Below are 19,463 nucleotides of genomic sequence, written 5' to 3'. Positions count from 1 at the left end.
CATAATTTAAAATCCATTCACGTTTAGAAATACTGTTCGGCAACAATTTTCTTATGGTAAACATGTAGATTAATAATTATGCCCTGTAGATTCGTCAGTTACAGCCTGCAGTTGGAAGGCGTTAAGCAGCATGTGGTTAGAACATAGTACAGGAAGTAATCGGAAGCAATAGGAGAAAAATGCTTTGGTTTCTTTAAAGTACTCTTAAGTGAATTTGATGTCCTTTCTTTGATAATAAAGCACATGAAATAAAAGTAATAAACATTAAAAAATAAAAAAACAAGATTACCAATGAAACACATAAGAAATTCAGTTAAATACATTTTTATCACATCCTTATTTTACAGAATATAGTTATATTTTACAGAATATAGTCATTAAAAATAATTATGTAGCATAGTATCTAATTTGAAACTTTTTCTTTATCATGTAAAAACCCAACTCCATATTTGTCTTTGCTATTTTGGTTATTTTCTTGTAAAGAAAATGGCTGACTAAAAGCTGGCACACTACAAACTAGAAGAGACTTAATGTATATTAGCTTTAAAAGGGTGTTCTTCATTGATGAAATGCCATGGGCTTGTGTTGTGTACTTTTTACTAGCCAGTTTAAGTGCCGTGTGTCTGGACTGCTCTCAGTACCCTTCGCCACGGGATAGCAATAAATAGGGTGTAGTGTTGTCTTCCTGCAGGGACTCCACAGTTCGCCCATGAAATGGGCAGTTGTGTAGTGCTGAGTGTGTTTTAAAGGAACTTGGAGACAAAAGAACTATTTTATGTAGTCTTCTGAAGGTGAGGGCCCATTGAAGCTCTTTGAAAGTTGCCCCTGAAGTCTTATTATAGTTTCTAAATTTCTAATGAATTAAATGCTGTATATAAATAGAAAAATTCAACTCGTACATGCAGAAAACTCTACAATAAAACTTAGTCTCTATTTTTTACTTTTCAAAAGTAACTCCTCAAAGACAATTTTTTTCAACTTGGTGATTTAAATTTAAAAAAATTGTGTGTGTGTGAGAGAGAGAGCACGCGTGTGCACAAATACGGGTACACGTGCAGTAGTGACCATGAAGGTCAGAGAGAGAGAGAGAGAGAGAGAGAGAGAGAGAGAGAGAGAGAGCGCACGCGTGTGCACAAATACGGGTACACGTGCAGTAGTGACCATGAAGGTCAGAGAGAGAGAGAGAGAGAGAGAGAGAGAGAGAGAGAGAGAGAGAGAGAGAGAGAGCGCACGCGTGTGCACAAATACGGGTACACGTGCAGTAGTGACCATGAAGGTCAGGATGGGCTCCAGAGACCACTCTCAGGCTGTCTGGCTTGAACAGCATAGCGAGGAGGTGAGCAGGCTTGCTTTCGTCCCACCTGGCTCCTGCACAACTGACCTGGCTGCTGGCTCCATCGCGTCTGGCTCACCTTTCTTCTTCCCAGCATTATGTTCAGTCTACTCTGTCTATCTAAATTCTGCCCTATCAAGCCAAGCAGTTTCCTTTATTAATTAACCAATGAAAGCAACAGATAGAAAGAAGTCACTCCCACATCAGAATAGCAAAAACTTTCACTCACGGAGCCACTTGTTGACCCTCAACTTTGTTAACTTGCTCTGGTAATATTTGGGCGTGGTGGCTTATGTCTGCAGTCTTAGCATTTGGACAGAAGTGAGGTGGGAATGGGGCTATACAGAATTGTTGTAAGTTAGTGGATAGCTTGGGCTACATGGTTACTTCCAGGCCAGGCTAGACTCAGTATGAGTCCCTGCATTGAGAGGGGCTGGCAAGATGGATCACTTAGTAAGGGCATTTGCAGATGCCAGGTTTGACAACCTGAGTTTTGTTCCCAGAACTCACATGCACATGCCTTTGACCTCCTTGTGTGCATCAAGACACAAGGGAGGAAAGTAAGTTAAATTATGCTGGTATCTATCATCATTGTAATCTTAAATATTGTTATAACTATAACTATATATTTTATTTAGTTATATATTTTGATTTTTTGAGACAGGGTTTTTCTGTAGCATTGGTTCCTGTCCTAGAACTCGCTCTGTAGACTGGACTGGCCTTGAACTCACAGATTTGCTTGTCTCTGACTCCTGAGTGCTAGAATTAAAGGCATATGCCTCCACTACCCAGCCAATATATTTTTTTTGATATTTATTGAGCTCTACATTTTTCTCTGCTCCCCTCCCTGCCTCTTTCCTCCCCCAAGGTCCCCATGCTCCTACAATTTACTCAGGAGATCTTGTCTTTTTCTACTTTCTACTTCCCATGTAGATTAGATCTATGTAAGTCTCTCTTAGTGTCCTCATTGTGGTCTAAATTCTCTGGAATTGTGGTTTGTAGGCTGCCCAGCCAATATTTTTACACTTATGTTTATATTGACTCATTTTTCGTAGATATTTTCAGTCTGCTTCAAGGACTGTTGGAGTCCCTGTTGGAGTCCCTGGCATTCTGTCAGAATTCCACCAGGGCCTTCCATTCCAAGGGCTCCATCCTGCAAAAGACAGCACTTTCTGTGTATCTCATACAGAAGAGCTTATTGTAGTGAATTGCTGTAAACTAAACACAGTTGCAAGATGAATACTCCCTGTCTCTTGTTAAGCAACCGCTAAAGAGATTTACAGAAGTGTAAAGCAGTGCTAGCCCTGAATTTCACTTTGTTTTAGAAATTGTAGTCTTTCATAGAAATGTGTTATGGGTGTGACTCAGTTTGTAAAGTACTCATTATACAGGTGTAAATCCTGAGTTCAGATCTCCAGCACCCATGGGTAAAGAGCCTGTCATCTTATCACCCTGGAAATAAAGATACATAAATCCTCTGAGCTTATTGGTCAGCTAGTTTGCCTAATTGGTGAGCTCTCTAGATTTGGTAGGGGACCCTGTCTTCACAACAAAACAGAAGGTAGAGCATGATAGAGGATTGCACCAGACAGTTCACATCCACTACACAAAGACAAGTGTACCCCCCACACAGATAGTGTTCTTTATGCCAGCTTATCCTTGTTATCGATATTATTGCTGTTATTTTTAAGTTGATAATAACTATTTAAAGTATCTTTTAATTATCTACACACACAGCTATTGTTGTAATAAGAGCAGCGGGGCTGCGTCCCCAGCACCCCGGCTGCCTGCTAGCTTATGCCCGAAATAACAACACACAAACTGTATTCATTTAAACACTGCTTGGCCCATTTCTATCTTGCCTCTTCTAGGCTAACTCTCACTCCTGGACTAGCCCATTTCTAATAATCTGCTGTAGCCCCACGAGGTGCGCTTACCAGGAAAGATCTTAACCTGCATCTGTCTGGAGTGGGAGAACCATGGCGACGCTCTGACTCAGCTTCTTTCTCCCAGCATTCTGTTCTGTTTACTCCTCCCACCTGTTTTAACCTATGAGGGCCAAGCAGTTTCTTTATTGCTTAACCAATAAAATCAACAGATTGATATATGACACTCCCACATCAAGCTATGATTTCTGACAGAAGGCCTGCCAGCATAGGTGTTTGTTATGTTCACCCTTCAGAAATTTAACTACACAGCAAGCTGGTGCATAAGCTGAAGTACCGAAAGGCTGTTTTGTTTAAAAAGTTAACTAGGTTTCAAACTAAACTGTTGACTGAAGTGCCCTTTCTCCTTACTCTTGAGTGCACTCTCTTGATGAACAATCTGTAGATCAGTTGACTCTCTAATGTATAAACAATAAATATGTTTCCTTCTTCTGTGTAAGAACGTTGGTCCAATCCTTATCAGAAAATAATTTTCAATTCTGTCACCATAGTTACTCATTAATGTTTCTGTATATTTATTATTGTAAAATTATTTAGTACAATGAGTTCTGATTGTAGTAATTTTATTTACAGTTTATCCCAATGCCAGTTCTATATGGCGTTTTCCTTTATATGGGAGTTTCATCACTGAAAGGAATCCAGGCAAGTATTTAATAATGACACTATTTAAAAATGGCAAAAGCTGTACTTGTGACTATTTTTTGTCTTGTTATATCAAATCAACATTTGCTGAGTGGATTATTGCTTACTGCACATTTTTACTCCAAAGAATGAGATGATAATTCACCTACTTTAATTTAAATCCAAGGGAACGTCAGGGAAGACTAGTTTAGTGAGGGGAGGGTCAAAGGTCAGAATGAAAAGACTTTACCCCCGGTGGAGAACACTTTCAGCATTGAGACGGAAAGGATATACAGACGTTTATGTCACAGTGAGGCCTAGCACATTCGCTGTGTTCTGTAATTCTTACGATGCTGACTGATGGAGGAAGAAGGAGCTCCTGTTACAAAGCAGGACGTGAAACTGGACTCAGGAACCAGTGCTTACCTGTGCTCTGTGCACACAGTCTGCTAAAATAGACTCAGGTGTGTACAGACCCGAGTTAAAATGTTTAGACCAGCAGAGCCCCATGGTGGCCACTTCTTCTCACAGAAACTGTGCCATCCACAGTGACTCATTGCTGTGAAAATAGCTGGCAGCACTTCCCAAAGCCAGCACTTAAAAAAAAAATTATGTCTCCCATGGTGAAGAAATGATACTGTCTCACTCACTTGATTTTTATAGCCATTTTGTCTGGTGGGTAGGTTGATTTTACCTCTGATTTATAAATAAAGAAATTACGTTCAGAAGTATCCAATGTATGAATTGGTGATTTCTCTTCATAACCTTAGTGGTATTAAGCTTGAAGAAACCTCAGAAGACTGTTAGTATTTAATTGTGCATATTGAAAACAGTTCAAAGACATTCAGTATATTTGAAATTGGACCAAAGTAAAATATTTTACCTGTTTCGTTTTGCTTTTTTGAGTCAGGGCTAGCCTCCTAGGCCGGTTTAAACAGTCGTCACCCATGGGGTAGGATTATAGGTATATACCACCAGCCCTGGCTGTCTTGATCTCCCTCCCTCCCTCCTCTCTCTCTCTGAGATTGTTTCCTGAAACATTTTTCTGTATTATCAAAACACCAAAGAACTTATAGTTTCATGTAGCACAAATACATAAAACCCTAAAAGTTGGAATTTCTTAAATAGCAAAAATGGTTTTTGTTGATAAACCTCTTCTTTTTGTTATTTTACATGTGTAGTTTTTTGACCGCATCAAACTATTTGGAATGCCTGCCAAGCACCAGCCGGACCTGATCTACCTCCGCTACGTTCCCCTGTGGAAGGTGCACGTGTTCACTGTGGTCCAGCTGACCTGCCTCATCCTGCTGTGGGTAATCAAAGCTTCTGCTGCTGCAGTCGTTTTCCCCATGATGGTAAATTTTCAGATTTATCTTGTTACTAATTCATAATGTAATACTCGTTTTCATGATAACACTTAAAAATTTTGTTACTGACCTTGCGGAAAGAAATACCTCCTTTAAATATCTTAAGTATTTTAAAATATAGACAAACTGTTTCTATCAATTAACTAGTACTTTGCATTCCGGGTATTCTTCTCTTACTCTGCAGTCATTTATTTTTAATATCTTAGCCCTTGGGATATAAGGCTCTGTTGTAATTCTATGTAACTTCAGAACTTAGGACATTTATAGAACAAATGTGATTGGCAGGTGCATAAAGCCAAGCAGCTATAAGATATCTTGGCTTTGAAACGGCATGCTGTAATGTCTTTCCTAGAAACTACAGATCTGGAAGTGTAAAAACTTAGGAAGTCCATAGAGGGTTTTAATAGGACACAGTCCATACAATTCATTAAATCACCATTTAGTATTATTTTTTTGCATAAGAGCTATGCAAATAGGTATTGTTTGTCCTTTTCTGGGTACTATATAAAAGGCAATTACTGACTTAGTTACAGAAAATGTTAAGAAATTCAACTGTTAGGACTAACTGAGCAATACTGCCTACCCGATCACAAACAAATCACATGCCAGTGAAGCTATTAAAGCAAGGTTACAGATTAGGAAATTAAATCCTATTAAAATGTCAAGCTAAAGAGCAATCAGGGTTCCCTGCCCTGTGGGAAGTCCAAGGACCACCCACCTCCATCCAGATCTAGTAAGGTGAGCATCCAAGCTCTTTGGGCTGATGAGGGAGGGGGACTTGATTGGGGGAGAGGAAGGGAAATGGGAGGCGGTGGCGGGGAAGAGACAGAAATCTTAAATAAATAAATAAATAAATAAATAAATAAATAAATAAATAAATGTATGTCAAGCTAAAGAATCCTATGGATGGGCTAGAGAGATGGCTCAGAGGTTAAGAGCACTGACTGCTCTTCCAGAGGTCCTGAGTTCAAATCCCAGCAACCACATGGTGGCTCACAGCCATCTATAATGAGATCTGGTGCCCTCTTCTGGCATGCAAGCATACATGGGAGGAATGTTGTATACATAATAAATAAATAAATCTTTAAAAAAAATCCTATGGACTTAAGGAAAGAGCATCATAACGACATTTCTAAGGTGTTGAGCACAGCTGTATACTTGAAGGAAGATGTATATCACATGGGCTTTGTTATCAAGGAAAAATAAATGCAGCAAAAATCAGGAGTGGACCAGTGTCTCCCAAGTCAAGAGTAGAAAGAAATGAGAGCATAGAGTATTTGTGTAAGCTTAAGAAGAAAAGACTTGTAGCCACAGATGCACAAAAGACCCAAATGGACTTAAGTTCATAGACATCTAGAATGCAACAGTTATTAAGTAATTTTCTGTAAAGGGCCAGGTAGTAAATATTTTAGGCTTTGTAGATCAGGAGAATATTATGTAGGTACTTGAATAATACAAGAGAGAAATACATGTTTATAGTTTCTTTGTAGTAAAATTAAAGAAATAGTACTTCTTTAAAATGCAAGACTTCTAATGAGAAGAATGCCATTGTCTTTTTCTGAGGGAACATTTCACTCAGGTCAGGTTCAAGGACAATACTGCATTTATTGGTGAGGTTAGGGGTGCGACTTAGTAGTGGTCTTGTCTAGAATGTGTAAAGACTAAATTTGCTTCTTAGCACTGAAAAGAAGATGAAGAAATCTCAGAATTATTCCAAGAGTTGTCTGTAAAAACCATTCTTAGTTCATGAGCTCTAGAAAAATGGCTGATGGCCCAGGTTTGACTTAGGATCAATGAGTTGTCACTTCCTGATTTATAGGAAGTGGATTATTGTCATACTGTATATGAATTTTCACAAGTAGCCCAAGGAAAAGGGTTTAGTAGCTGAGAGTACCAGGCTCAGTTTAATGAACCGTAAAGATCAGACAGTCTGAAGCCAAGAGAAAGCTGTAAGCTTTTCTCTGGAAACACTAGAAAGATCTCAGCACCAAAACCTGATGAAGTTGTGAAAGATCTATGGCATTTTCTATGATTAAATTGGATCAGCTTGAAATGCTGGTACATATGCTCAGCATTATTTCTTACATCGTATACCATAATAAAGCAGATAACAATGCTTTACCATTAAAAGGAATTATCAGCATATTATAATTATATACCTTTCACCCCTCAAGTTAGAATCTAATGAAAAAAGAGTAAAGAACCATACGAGAATTAAAAACTGTTGTATTTGAGTATCTGGATAAGAACATAGCAGAAGTAGTAGATAATGTCTACCTCAATAGTGTTAATCATGGGAAATAAAATTGATTAGAAGTGACCCAACTCGAGAAAATGTTTAAGGGTAAGCTGAAATAAAAAGGATAATATTTTTTAAGGAAAAAAGCTTTGAAGTAGTACTTATGTCAATTTCTTACAGCTTTTCTGCAAAGTTTGACAAAACTTTGTGTGACTTAAAACTATAAAAATTATTATTACAAATATTGGAGACTAAAAGTGTGAAATCGGGTTGTAGGCACAGGACCGTCTGTGAAATCTGCAGGGTGTTCTCTTCCTAGCTTCTTGCTGTGTTGCTTGCCCTGTAGCTGTTTGGCTACAATCTGAATTGTCCCTGCACATCTTCCTGTGACTCTGCACACGGCACGACCATTTTATAAGGGCACCAGTCAAAGTGTTCTACATGTGTGTTTCGAGATGGAGCTGGTATCATTGTGAACCAGATAAATCATTAAAAACGTGGTTTGCAAAAGCGTTGTGCGTGTGGGTTACATGTGTAATTGTTATGTGCATCAGACAGTTTCCTGCTCGGCTATATGTAAATTATATTCTTTTTAAAAATCAAGACTTATAAGTTACAGAAATCAGTTAAGCATAATTCGGAATGGAGTCTTTCTGATTGCCTAACTTTCTGTGTTACATCATGTTGTCTGGACAGCCAAGCTTGGAAACTTCTGTTAGGTCCATACAATGTGGAACTGGTATAGCACTGAATGAGGAGACCAGAGACATAGACTAATGGGGTCAGAGGTTTGTGGTTATATAGAACTGTATTGGTACTGGAATACCATGGACAGATTATTTTATTAAAAATGGTCATTTCCTTCATCAGAAAGTTTAATATATAGTGTTGAGAAAATTATCTATATACTAACATCTTAATAAGGAAGAAATCCTAAGTGAACTCAAAATTTAAGAGGTAAATGAAGTTGTAGTAGAAAAGTTAGGATTTTATATACATATGTGTGTATACATATAAATGTATATAAATACATACATTCACACACACATATACATAAACACATACATACATATGTCTATCCCAGTGGCTAGAGAGACTTTTTAATGAAAATGGGAAAACTTAGAGGTAAAAGAAGGGTAAATATATTTAACCATGTGAAGTATTTTTATGTGATAGGCGACATTTAAACAGAGTAGAGCTGTAGAGCTGTGAACCAGGAGAAAGTATTTGTAACACAAAGTAGATGGAAGGTTTCTACTACACTAAACAGTGCACTAACAAGTTAAAAGCTACTTTTAAGGTAAAGGGAAAAGAAGTAAAAGATAAACTTAGCAGCAGCAGTAATAGAAAGCCAGTTGGCTCTGCAAACATACAGGTTCTAGCAGCTGTCATAGGATAGGGAGTTCACATCCACCCTTTCCTCTCCACTCAGTGAATGACAGAGTTCAGGCCTGGAGCAGCTATTCTAAGGCCTTACCTAAGGGTTGCAGTGTTGTTTTATGGTAGGTACTTACATCGTGAAAATCTTTATTGAAGGGGGCAGAATGGCTTTTTGATTTTATTCCTATGTGTTGTTTTGAGTATACAATGGGAAGATACAAATAAATAACTCAGTTCCGTTCTAGTAAGTGTTAACTAACTTTTAAGCAAAATGAATGTAGCATTTCCTGTTATGTATAAGCTTTAGCAATCATTTGCTTTTCTCTGTCAGTGTACGTATTATGTTTCTGTCTCTCCCATCTTCTTTAGGTTCTTGCACTAGTCTTTGTGCGTAAGCTCATGGATCTGTGTTTCACAAAGAGAGAACTCAGTTGGCTTGATGATCTCATGCCGGAAAGTAAGAAAAAGAAAGAAGATGACAAAAAGAAAAAAGAGAAAGAGGTAAAAAGACACCTTTTAGTGTTTGCAGTGTTAGCAGATCCTGTTACCATCGCTGTCGGTGCATTTTATCCCTCAGAGAGTCTGGGAAGCACAAATACTCCATCCTGCTGTGCTGAGATGAGGCGCAGAGCTGGGTGATGTCACTCACATACTGCTTCCCACTGATTTCCCAGTCTTGCTGTTGTTTAACTCTGACACAAGAATACTTTTAAAAAATTGGATATTCTGGCCGGGCAATGGTGGCACACACCTCAGGAGGCAGAGGCAGGCAGATCTCTGAGTTCCAGCCCAACCTGGTCTACAAAGTGAGTTCCACAAAAGTCAGGCCTGTTATACACTGAAATCCTGCCTTGAAAAACCAAAAACAGGGAGGGGTTGGGAGCATATTCTGTGAATTAAAAAATGCAAGAATTAGAGTTTTTAATAGTACTAAAAATTACACAATAATGTCTGATTTAATCTTAAATACATTGGGTATGTTAGTGTATAACACAGTTTACAGTATTTTAGTCATCTGACGTAGTACACTAAATAAGTTTAAAGGTGTTGAAGACTATTAGGGGCTGGGGAGATGGTCCATTAAGTAAAAGCTGCACAGGCATGAGGACCTGCGTTCACAGCCCTTAGCACCCAAGTAAAAAGCTGGGTGTGGCTGTGTGCAAATGTGATTGCCACCCTCTGGAGGCTAGAGAAGAAGGCTAGCTCCAGATGGAGCACACAGCTATATAACAGCAGTACATGAAGAATGATGGAGCAGGACACCCAGTGACCTCTGTTCTCTATAGGTCACACACACAGACACACATGCAAGGGAATGAGCCTATAATCAGGCATAAGTCCCTTACATTTTTTACGCTTTTGGGCAGTGACTCATGGTGCTGCCTTTGAACTCTTGGGTTCCAGAATCCTCCCACCCTAGTCTCCAGAGTATCTGGAACTAAGGCGTACTACCATCCATGCCTAACTATATTTTTAGGTTTTTGTTTTTCTTTAAAAATGCATTTATTTATTGTTTTGTGTATGTGTTCATGCTCAGGATATGTAGGTGGAGGCCTGTGTGCCACAGCACACATTTGGAGATGAGAGCACAATTTTCAGGAGTTGGTCTTAGACCGACTTTTATGTGGGTTATAGGGTCAACTCAAATTGCCAAGCTTGTACAGCAGGTACCTTTTCCTGGTGAGCCTTCTCTCCAGCCTGGTTTTTAATTCTAATATTCAGTAGTCTGTACCATCGTTAGTTAATCTGTACAGTGATATTTGAAAAATAAATACTTTATTCTGGATTTGGTGATTTTTAATTATGTTTGTGCTTTTACTGACTAGGAAGTAGAAACTAAATATGGTCTTGTTGGTTGCAATACTTTCCTCAGTATTCCTGTCTTAGTTACTGTTGCTGTGAGGAAACACCGTGACCAAAAGCAACTTGAAGAGGAAAGAGTTTATTTTATTCACAGTTCATTATCAGAAGCAGGGAGAGCAGGAACTGATGCAGAGGTCGTGGAGGAGTGCTGTTTAAACTACCTTGCTTCCCTTGGCTTGTTCAGCCTGCTTTCTTGTAGAACTCAGGACCACCTGCCCAGGGGTGGCACCAGCCACAATTTACTGTGCCTTCCTCCATCAATTGCTAATTAGAAAAATGCCCTACAGACTTGCCTACAGCTGGATTTTATGGAGGCATTTTCTCAGTTGAGGCCCCCTCCTCTGTAATGATTAACATGTATCTAATTAACATAAAACTAGTTGGCTAAATAAAACAATTTCTATTCAGAATTTTGTTTGAAAATTAGGTGAGAGATTCAGTTGTTTGTTTCTTGCTGAAGTGAGCTGTGTAGCTGATGCTAGCCCATTCTTGTGCCCATTCTCCTCGGCCATCCCTACTCCAAGTGCTTGGGATACAATTTGTGCACCACCATATCTGGCTACTCATTTTTAAATGTCATAGTCTTATTTAAATATAAATTGGAAAGGGTATATTTCTTAGCCAGAATTATAACTATTGTAATTATTTGAATGAGGTTCTAATTTTTTTTTAAAAGAAAGAGTTTTGTTTTCTTTAATATTGCATGCATAAACATGTAAGCTTCTGGTAATTTTTCTTCATGTAGGATATTATTTATTTGTAAAATACAAAAAATAAGCAGGTCATATTACTTGTTTTTTGCTTTAGTTGATCCAGAAACATATAACTTTAAAGAACAGATGTGAAAATGTGTTTTAAAAGTCCAGGAATCTATTTTCTATCACAGTAGAAAAGAAGCAATGGGAAGAGAACACAAGGCAAAATGAACATTATTCTGTTTTTCAAGAGCCTTTCTAAAACTGTCATTCAGTAAGTTGCTTATGCAGTGTCTTCCCCACTGAGTTGCAAAGAATGCTGGGAAATTAGTGTAGCAGTTTTAAATCAGGGTGCATTGTAAATTGTGTCAATTGTATGTAAATGGTAGGATTTTTGATAATAGGGAGCTGAGATGAGCTTGATGCTCTTTCTATACTTCTTTGCGTCTTCCTCCATTATTAAGGGGTCATTTTTATCCATGTTTATGTTGTTGTTCAGATGGTTTTCAACCCAGGATGATGTCCTCTCCAAGGGACCTTTTCAGTGTCAGAGACACCTGGAGAGGCTGCTGCTAGCATAAGTTACATCTGGACTTGAAATGTTCTGTGTCCACAGATCTTCCACTAACACCGAGATGTAGACTGAGAAACTGCCTAATATAGATTAGCTTTTACTGTGCCCTGTGATGAGACTTGAGACGTCAGTTTTCTCCCCTTGGCTATGTATAGCTAGTATTCAGACTGAGGTCATACTGCTTTTCAGACAGCATTAATTAATCATTCTCAGAAATAGAGATTATACCTTGGGAAATAAATTTCTACCAATAGTTCTTATAATTTCATGCTATTACGTGTTTATATTGCCACAAGAAGTTTTCAGTTAAGACAGATAGATTGTTTATATAATGCTGTCAGTTTCTTTAAGGTATTCTTAGTAACAGACCATCCTGGGGATATTCTGGAGAAAGTAATCTCTTCATGTTTGTGCTCTAAAGGAAGCTGAACGGATGCTTCAGGATGATGGGGATACTGTGCATCTTCCATTCGAAAGAGGAAGTCTCCTACAAATTCCAGTTAAAACCCTAAAATATAGGTAAGATACAGCTTTGTTTTGTACAGTATATATATTTTTTTCCGTGTGTTGAGTTACAAATGAAGCATGTAATATTTCTTTGAAATAATGCTGAGTAAATGTTTCCCTAGGGAAAACACAGTGGCAGGTTGGAAGGTTTACCGTTTTCAGCCTGGACATTTGTCTTATGTGATGAAAGTCTAAGAACCATTCCAAGACTTCTTTGTCATGCAGTTCTGTGGTCTAAATGTATGTGGTTGGTAGCTTGAGCAGTGTTCCACTAGGTAGCCCTAGTTGATCTAGAAATCTGTGCATACCAGTTTGGCCTCCAGTTTACAGAAATCTGTCTCCAGAGTGCTGGCACTAAAGGTATGTGCCACCATGCCCTGCTGCAGTCTTAAATATGATTTAAAGTATGAACAGAGGTGGATTTTTTTTAAAGCAACTGGTATCAATCACTTATAATATAGCTGCTATTACACTGTTATTTTAATATTATCTAATTTCTTCTTTTTGTAGTGTCTGGTATTGAACCTAGGACTCTGCATGCTTGGCAAACCATCTCCCACTGAGCTACTGCCCCAGCTTTTTTTTTTAAAGTAGGGTTACTATTGCTATGATCAAGCATGATAACCAAAGGCAACTTGAAGAGGGAAGGATTTATTTTGCTTCCTTTTCCATATTACTGTTCAAAGCTGTCAGGGCAGGAAACTGAAGGCAGGAGCTGATGCAGAGGCCTTGGAGGGTTTTGACTTAACGGTTTGCTCTCCTCATAATTTATTCAGTATGCTTTCTTAGAGTACCCAAGATCTCCATTCCAGGAATGGCACATTTTAGAATAGGGTCCTTCCCAGTCATTCACTAATTAAGAAAATGCCTAAAGGCTTGACTACAGCCGGTTTTATGGAGGTATTGTCTCTATTGAGGGTTTTTTCTCTATAATGACTCTAGCTTTGTCAAATTGGCATAAACAAGCCTGCACACCAATTTTTATAGTTCATTCTGAAGATAGGATCTTACTAAGTTGCCAGCTACCCTTAGACTTACTATGGTATACTGCTTCAGCCTCTGCCTCCTGGTAGCTTGCATTACCCACCTCAGTCATGTAATCCAGTATGACATTTGTGTTTGTAGCTTGTTTGCATGAATTGTTTTTCTTTTGGTTAAAAAAAAAAGGACTAATAAATGTATTTCAGTTTTATCTATGGAATGTCATATTACTTGTGACCAATGACAATGAATGCACGTTATTTGTGGATGTAATTATTGGATTAGGGGTATAAAGTCATTTTGCAGTATTTTGTAGAAAAGTTACATTTGACTTTTATAGTAAATAGGCAGTATTACTATTCTTTGATTTTGATATATCTGATGAAATAGCACTTTGACACCAAGACTATGAGAATATCTAGCTAAACAGTGGTGGAGTCATTTTTGTGCCATCTGCTATGTTCAGAGCTTCATTGTCAGTTGTGCTTTTATTCCAGCATAAAAAAGATTTGCAAAAGAAAAACAAAAGGCTTTTTGCTGTTGTTGTTGTTGTTTTTATATACTGTAGTTTATTACTTGGTGAGAGTGTGGGTTGTAAGTGTTTTGACTAAATTTGTACAGTTTTAGGCTTTTAGACACAGTAATTGGTTTTTATGTTATCTCAATGATCACAAGGTATCGTGGCTGGAATACTGATGAAGAACTATCTAAATTGAAAATGAAATGGGTTTTGCTAACATAATCAGTCCTGCTTAGTTTCAATGGTAAAAGAACTTGGAGCTCTCTGTGAAGACTTGATAGCAGTTTGTAATACTTTGTTAGATCATAGGTTTAAGTGCATGCCAAATGTTTTCTCAATTTTAAATTGATGAAAACAAGAAATTTTATGATGCTAATAAAAATGACAACATTAATGCTTTTGCAAGTACTGGATACTAACCACAAAGTGTATTTGTTCTTCAGTATTGACCCTTCAGTTGTTAACATATCAGATGAAATGGCCAAAACTGCCCAGTGGAAGGCACTTTCCATGAATACTGAGAATGCCAAAGTAACCAGACCTAACACGAGGTAGTTACAACTGTTTATGGCTTTGTAACTGTTGCTAGTGTTCACTCATATTAATTTACCTAATGTATCTAAATATATTCTCCTTACCGGACAAAACCAATCCTCTCCCCATTTCTTTCTATCTGTTCTTCTACTTTAATTGTGGTCTGATGTGGGTTATAATTGTTTTTTTCCTCATGATTATGATTTGTAATTCTTAAATTTACAATTGTGTATTTCAGAATTTTTTTTTACCATTTTGTAATAAAAATTCTACAAAGCAGTGCATATATATTTTTGTGAATATAGTTATATTCACAAATTGGATATATATTCATAATTAAAAGGTTTAATGGAGTATAATTATATTCAAATGAAAATTATATATATATAAAGATAATTGCTAAGAATTAAATTAATGTTTCTGGGCATAGTGGCTCACACCTAAATTTCCAGTCCTCAGGAGGCAAAGGTAGGAGGAGGGACCCTTGTTTTTTTTTTGTTGTTGTTTGGTTAGTTGGGTTTTCAAAACAGGAGTTCTCTGTGTAATAGCTCTAGCTATCCTGGTCTTGCAGACCAGGCTGGACTTGAACTCACAGAGATCCACCTGCCTCCACCTCCCCAAGTGCTGGTATTAAAGGTGTGTGCCACCATGCCCAACTCTTTATCATATATTTTTTATCTTTTGTTTCTTGAGTTCTAGTTCTGAGCTTCACTGTTCCTTCTTTCAGTTTCTGACTGTGATCTCTAGGGTTTTACAAATTTTTGAACTTCACACTGAGTGCCACCTCTTCACATTCTTACTGCACCCTTGACTCAGTGTTTATGGTGTTATGGTGAAAATAAAGGCTATGTAGTAATATCAGTGTGTCTCTTTTATACTTAGCTTGTCATGTCTACTCAAAATCACATTAAAGACAACATCCTGGCTTTACTCATGCTAAAAAAAAGTGATGTGTTGGGGCTGGAGACATAGCCCAGTGGTTAAGAGCATTGCCTGCTCTTCCAAAGTTCCTGAGTTCAATTCCCAGCAACTACATGGTGGCTCACAACCATCTGTAATGAGGTCTGGTGCCCTCTTCTGGCCTGCAGACATCCACACAGACAGAATATTGTATACATAATAAATAAATAAATATTTTTAAAAAATGTGATGTGTTGGGAACAAGAAAGGGCTCTAAGAGTTAGAGCGGTGACTATGGTAAAATACGTTATATTCATGTGTTAGATTGCAGAAGAAGCAAGAGCAGACAGGTTGTAATAGCAAGGTGTAGGTTGGTGTTAGCACACAGTATAGGTATTCTTTGTTGACCATTTAAGAATTTAGGATCAATTCTTTTAAAAGTAATTTTCTCCTCATTGTTTGTTTTAAACAGCCCTGAAAAACCTGTGAGTGTGACAATAAATTTCGAAGATGAACCATCAAAAAAATACATGGATGCTGAGACTTCATTGTAAAGCAAACCAAAAGGAATATATAGAGATATATACCCGTCTGTCTGTATGTATGTATATATGTGTACATATATACACACACACACACATATATAAAATGCACATGTGTCGTGCCATTGTGTATTACAGTGCTGCTTGTCACGCTGTTTATGCGTGACTGTGGGTCTCTTTGAAGTAGCACCTGACGTTGTGAGCACCATGGAGACTGTATTAATGAAGCGAGGTACATGGTTTTTACTCTTCAGATAGTTATTTTTTGGCGGGGTAAAGCCTTTCTGTTCTGCAATAGAAAGATTTGGAAAACTGTATTCAATCTGCTTTTCTTAAATTTTTTTTGTCAGTGGCAATCATATCAACCTTAAGTGATACATACTTAGTCTATATATTTATAATTTTTACCTGGATTTTGAGAGGTTATTGTCTCCCTTTTCGTAGTTTTTATAGGTAGAATCAGGAGTTTGCCCATGTTGTGGGAAATGGCACATCCTGGCTTCTCTCTGAGCTCCCTTCACGTAGCTGTCCATCATACTTCACAGGGGATGAACCTCCAGGTGATTATAAATTATCGGAGACTTTCAGGGTAGGAAATTGATATCTTAGGATTTATTTTTAAATTTAAAAATTTATCTGGGCTTCCATTCTGATGGACAAGTTAAAAACAAATTCTGTGTGACTTCTCATTTAACACCCACACCATTCACAGCATTTTGAGTTTTTTAAGAAGCTATAAAGTGCCCATTTGCAATAGTTAAATTTTGTTACCTTTGTAGTAAGGCTTTTCCAATACTTATACTTTTCTAGAAACCCAGAGTCCCACTGTTCTTGTCTTTGCTGTCTTTTACTTAAAGTGGTCTTGTGTGTGTCAGGTTCAGATATCTTCTGTTGTAAGTAGTAATAAAGAGTCTGCCCCCTTCACATGGGCTTGTGATCAGTGCTCCTTTGTAAGAATACCTTTCATTATCTTTTGTTATTCTTTCTATTGTATGCAATGTATTTAATAAGTTTTTACCCACAATATCATTTTTAAATATTTTATTTATTTTAACTGATGTGATACTTAAATATTATATAAATATTTGAGACAGTAACAACTATAGAGTAAATTGTTCCTGGTGTAGCTATTTGGTGCTCACTTGCATTTCTGTTTATTACCTGAAATCAGTGACAAACTTACATCTTTGATATAAAGCACTGCCATATTTACATTTTAAAAGGAAGTTGAATATTTTCTCTGCAGCTCAGATTAGTGACATCGTTCCTGTCCTGTGATAGCATTGAGGTTCCAGTATTTCTGAGCTGTCTTTTAAACATGTAGCAAATTGTCATCTTTTATATACTCTTAGCTCCCCACAGAATAAATAAGTGCTCTTTTCAGGCTGTGGACGAAATGATTGGGGCTGTGAGAATGCTATGACCAGAGAATAGATAATACACAGAAATAGCGAGAAGCCCCGGCAACATTGATGTGATGGGACATTAAAGTTAGAGCAAATGTTTAAGGAAATTCTCATGTTCCTTAGTCATTTCAAACTAAAGTACAAAAGTGTGATTAGTCTTTAGATCAAAGGAATAGAATTGCCCAAAGCAGGTATTTCTAGCAAGTTTGAAGTGGTTTTAGTTCATTCTAAACTATGTACCAATTAGTGTAATTCCCTCCCTTGAGAGCAAATACTGGATTCTAGGTAAAATAGTAGTTGGCACCATCTGGTACTATCTGAGGAGTTCTGTGGGATTCCCTTAACCTATGATGGGGAGTATTGCCGTGGTGCTGTGGTCACTGATGACCTCCACTGAAGTGATTCTCTGCATTCAGCAGCGTAGTGATTTCCAAAGTCCCCATTTGCTGCTATTATAACCCTCTGATGCGCCCAGACGAGAGAATTTCCTCATATCGTTTCCTTGTGGCTGGACATCAAAGGGTTAACATTTTGCAGGAAGTGATTTTAAAATTTAAACTGAAAACTACCTGGTATCAGAATCTTCCTGTGAGATATATATATATATATATATATATATATATATATATATATATATATATATTTCCAGTGCCAGGAAAAAAACAAACAAAACAAAAACCATGACTTATAAAATACTTTGCATCTAAGATGTTTCACTGTGGTTTTGGTTGTTAATGGCTTCTCCTTTCTTTTGACTACTTGACTCACAGTGATCTGATACGACTACTCCTCTGAAGAGCAGAGGGAATCGACTGCTTCTTTCAGATGGTTATGTTTTTGTGCTATTTTTGAAAATAACAATCATGAATAACACTCATTGCAAGACAGCAAGAGATAATTTGCTATATATACTCTATATATATATATATTGATTTTTAAATGCTGCCTTAAATAGGTGTATATGAGCAGTAGTAATTGCTATGTACTGATTTACCTCAAGGTGCAAAATAATTAAACTTGTAAATACCCATTTACAAAATCAATTCAGAGAAAAGCCCTGCACTTTTTTAGATGCCTTGATTTTCAGAGTAGAGCTTAGAGCTACTGAACACCACGGCCGTGGAGCTGCCTCAGGATTCTCTTCCCTCCACCATATTTTATTTATTTATAGATGTGTGTTTACAGAGACTATAATAAATCCTGGTGTTAACTATCTGAATTTACTTCCTTTTTATTGCTGTTTCAACCTAAAGTAGGAGCTTTTGAGAAAACAGTAAGTTAGCTTCCTGATGCTAAAGGGGTGATTCTGTATCTATTTTTAATAATCTTAGATATGCAAAAGTGAAGTACAAGGTCTTTAAGACATTGTGAGTGTTCGTGTATGTGTGTGAAATCACGCTTAAATCTCTTAGCTTTTTAAGCTTGTGGCGTACCAATGTTCAAATTTGCCAAGCTTTCTCTAAGACATGTAGGATGAAGTGTTTTTGTGTGCTAAAGCATGTATTTATTACAATTTGTTTCCTGCTGAGAATCACTAACTCTTGTTTCTCCATTCCCCAAAGTGTTTGTTTCTTCCACACACTGAAAGTTGTGGCTTGAGTGTAAGGTTTCTGGCTTTCCTTTCACAAAGGCAGGTTCAAAATTCTGCAGAAAGAACAGTCACCGACATGAGGTGTCCCACTGAGTTCCTGTTGAGGTTTCATGAGTGTGCACCGCTCAGCAGTTCAGAATCTGCATCCTGACAAAGTGCTCAGAGTGGGATACGTGAGCCAGCTATCAGCAACGTGATTCAAATGTGTTTACATGAAGTCAGTTACATGTCTGAGATTGATTCACGTAGGCTTTATCATTGTTATCATTTGTACTGCAGAGAAGTGAATCGTCTTCATTAATCAAACAGTTACTTATTTTTAGAAAGTAAATGCATTCAAGTTTTCATATAGTGTTCCAGTCACAAGATTTGATTGTTTTCATTGTAAGGTCCTTTTTAACTTTCCGAAAAGTAAATTGTCAAATAAAATCATGTAAAGATTATTTTAAAATTGTACATGTACT

The 19,463-nt window shown here is 37.4% G+C and overlaps 1 protein-coding gene across 6 annotated transcripts in view; it reads left to right on the top strand.

Moving 5' to 3' along the window:
* Positions 1-16,926, top strand: part of Slc4a7 (solute carrier family 4 member 7) — an 85,989-nt gene extending 69,063 nt beyond the window's left edge. For 3 of the 6 annotated variants that reach the window (XM_041662988.1, XM_041662987.1, XM_041662991.1), the window contains 6 exons: positions 3,853-3,921; positions 5,082-5,255; positions 9,256-9,387; positions 12,440-12,537; positions 14,470-14,577; positions 15,933-16,926. In XM_041662988.1, coding sequence (XP_041518922.1) covers positions 3,853-3,921; positions 5,082-5,255; positions 9,256-9,387; positions 12,440-12,537; positions 14,470-14,577; positions 15,933-16,014 — 663 coding nt within the window. In that variant the 3' untranslated portion in view covers positions 16,015-16,926. The remainder of the gene's footprint in view (positions 1-3,852; positions 3,922-5,081; positions 5,256-9,255; positions 9,388-12,439; positions 12,538-14,469; positions 14,578-15,932) is intronic. The other 3 variants (XM_041662990.1, XM_041662989.1, XM_041662992.1) reach the window with 1 other exon arrangement.
* Positions 16,927-19,463: the final 2,537 nt, after the last annotated feature.

Source organism: Microtus oregoni, unplaced genomic scaffold, assembly GCF_018167655.1.
Source record: "Microtus oregoni isolate MIOR12 unplaced genomic scaffold, Mior012 000013F_ref0000133, whole genome shotgun sequence".
Taxonomy (NCBI): domain Eukaryota; kingdom Metazoa; phylum Chordata; class Mammalia; order Rodentia; family Cricetidae; genus Microtus; species Microtus oregoni.
The sequence above is the reverse complement of the archived record's forward strand: the minus strand, read 5'-3'. Positions and strand labels throughout refer to the sequence as shown.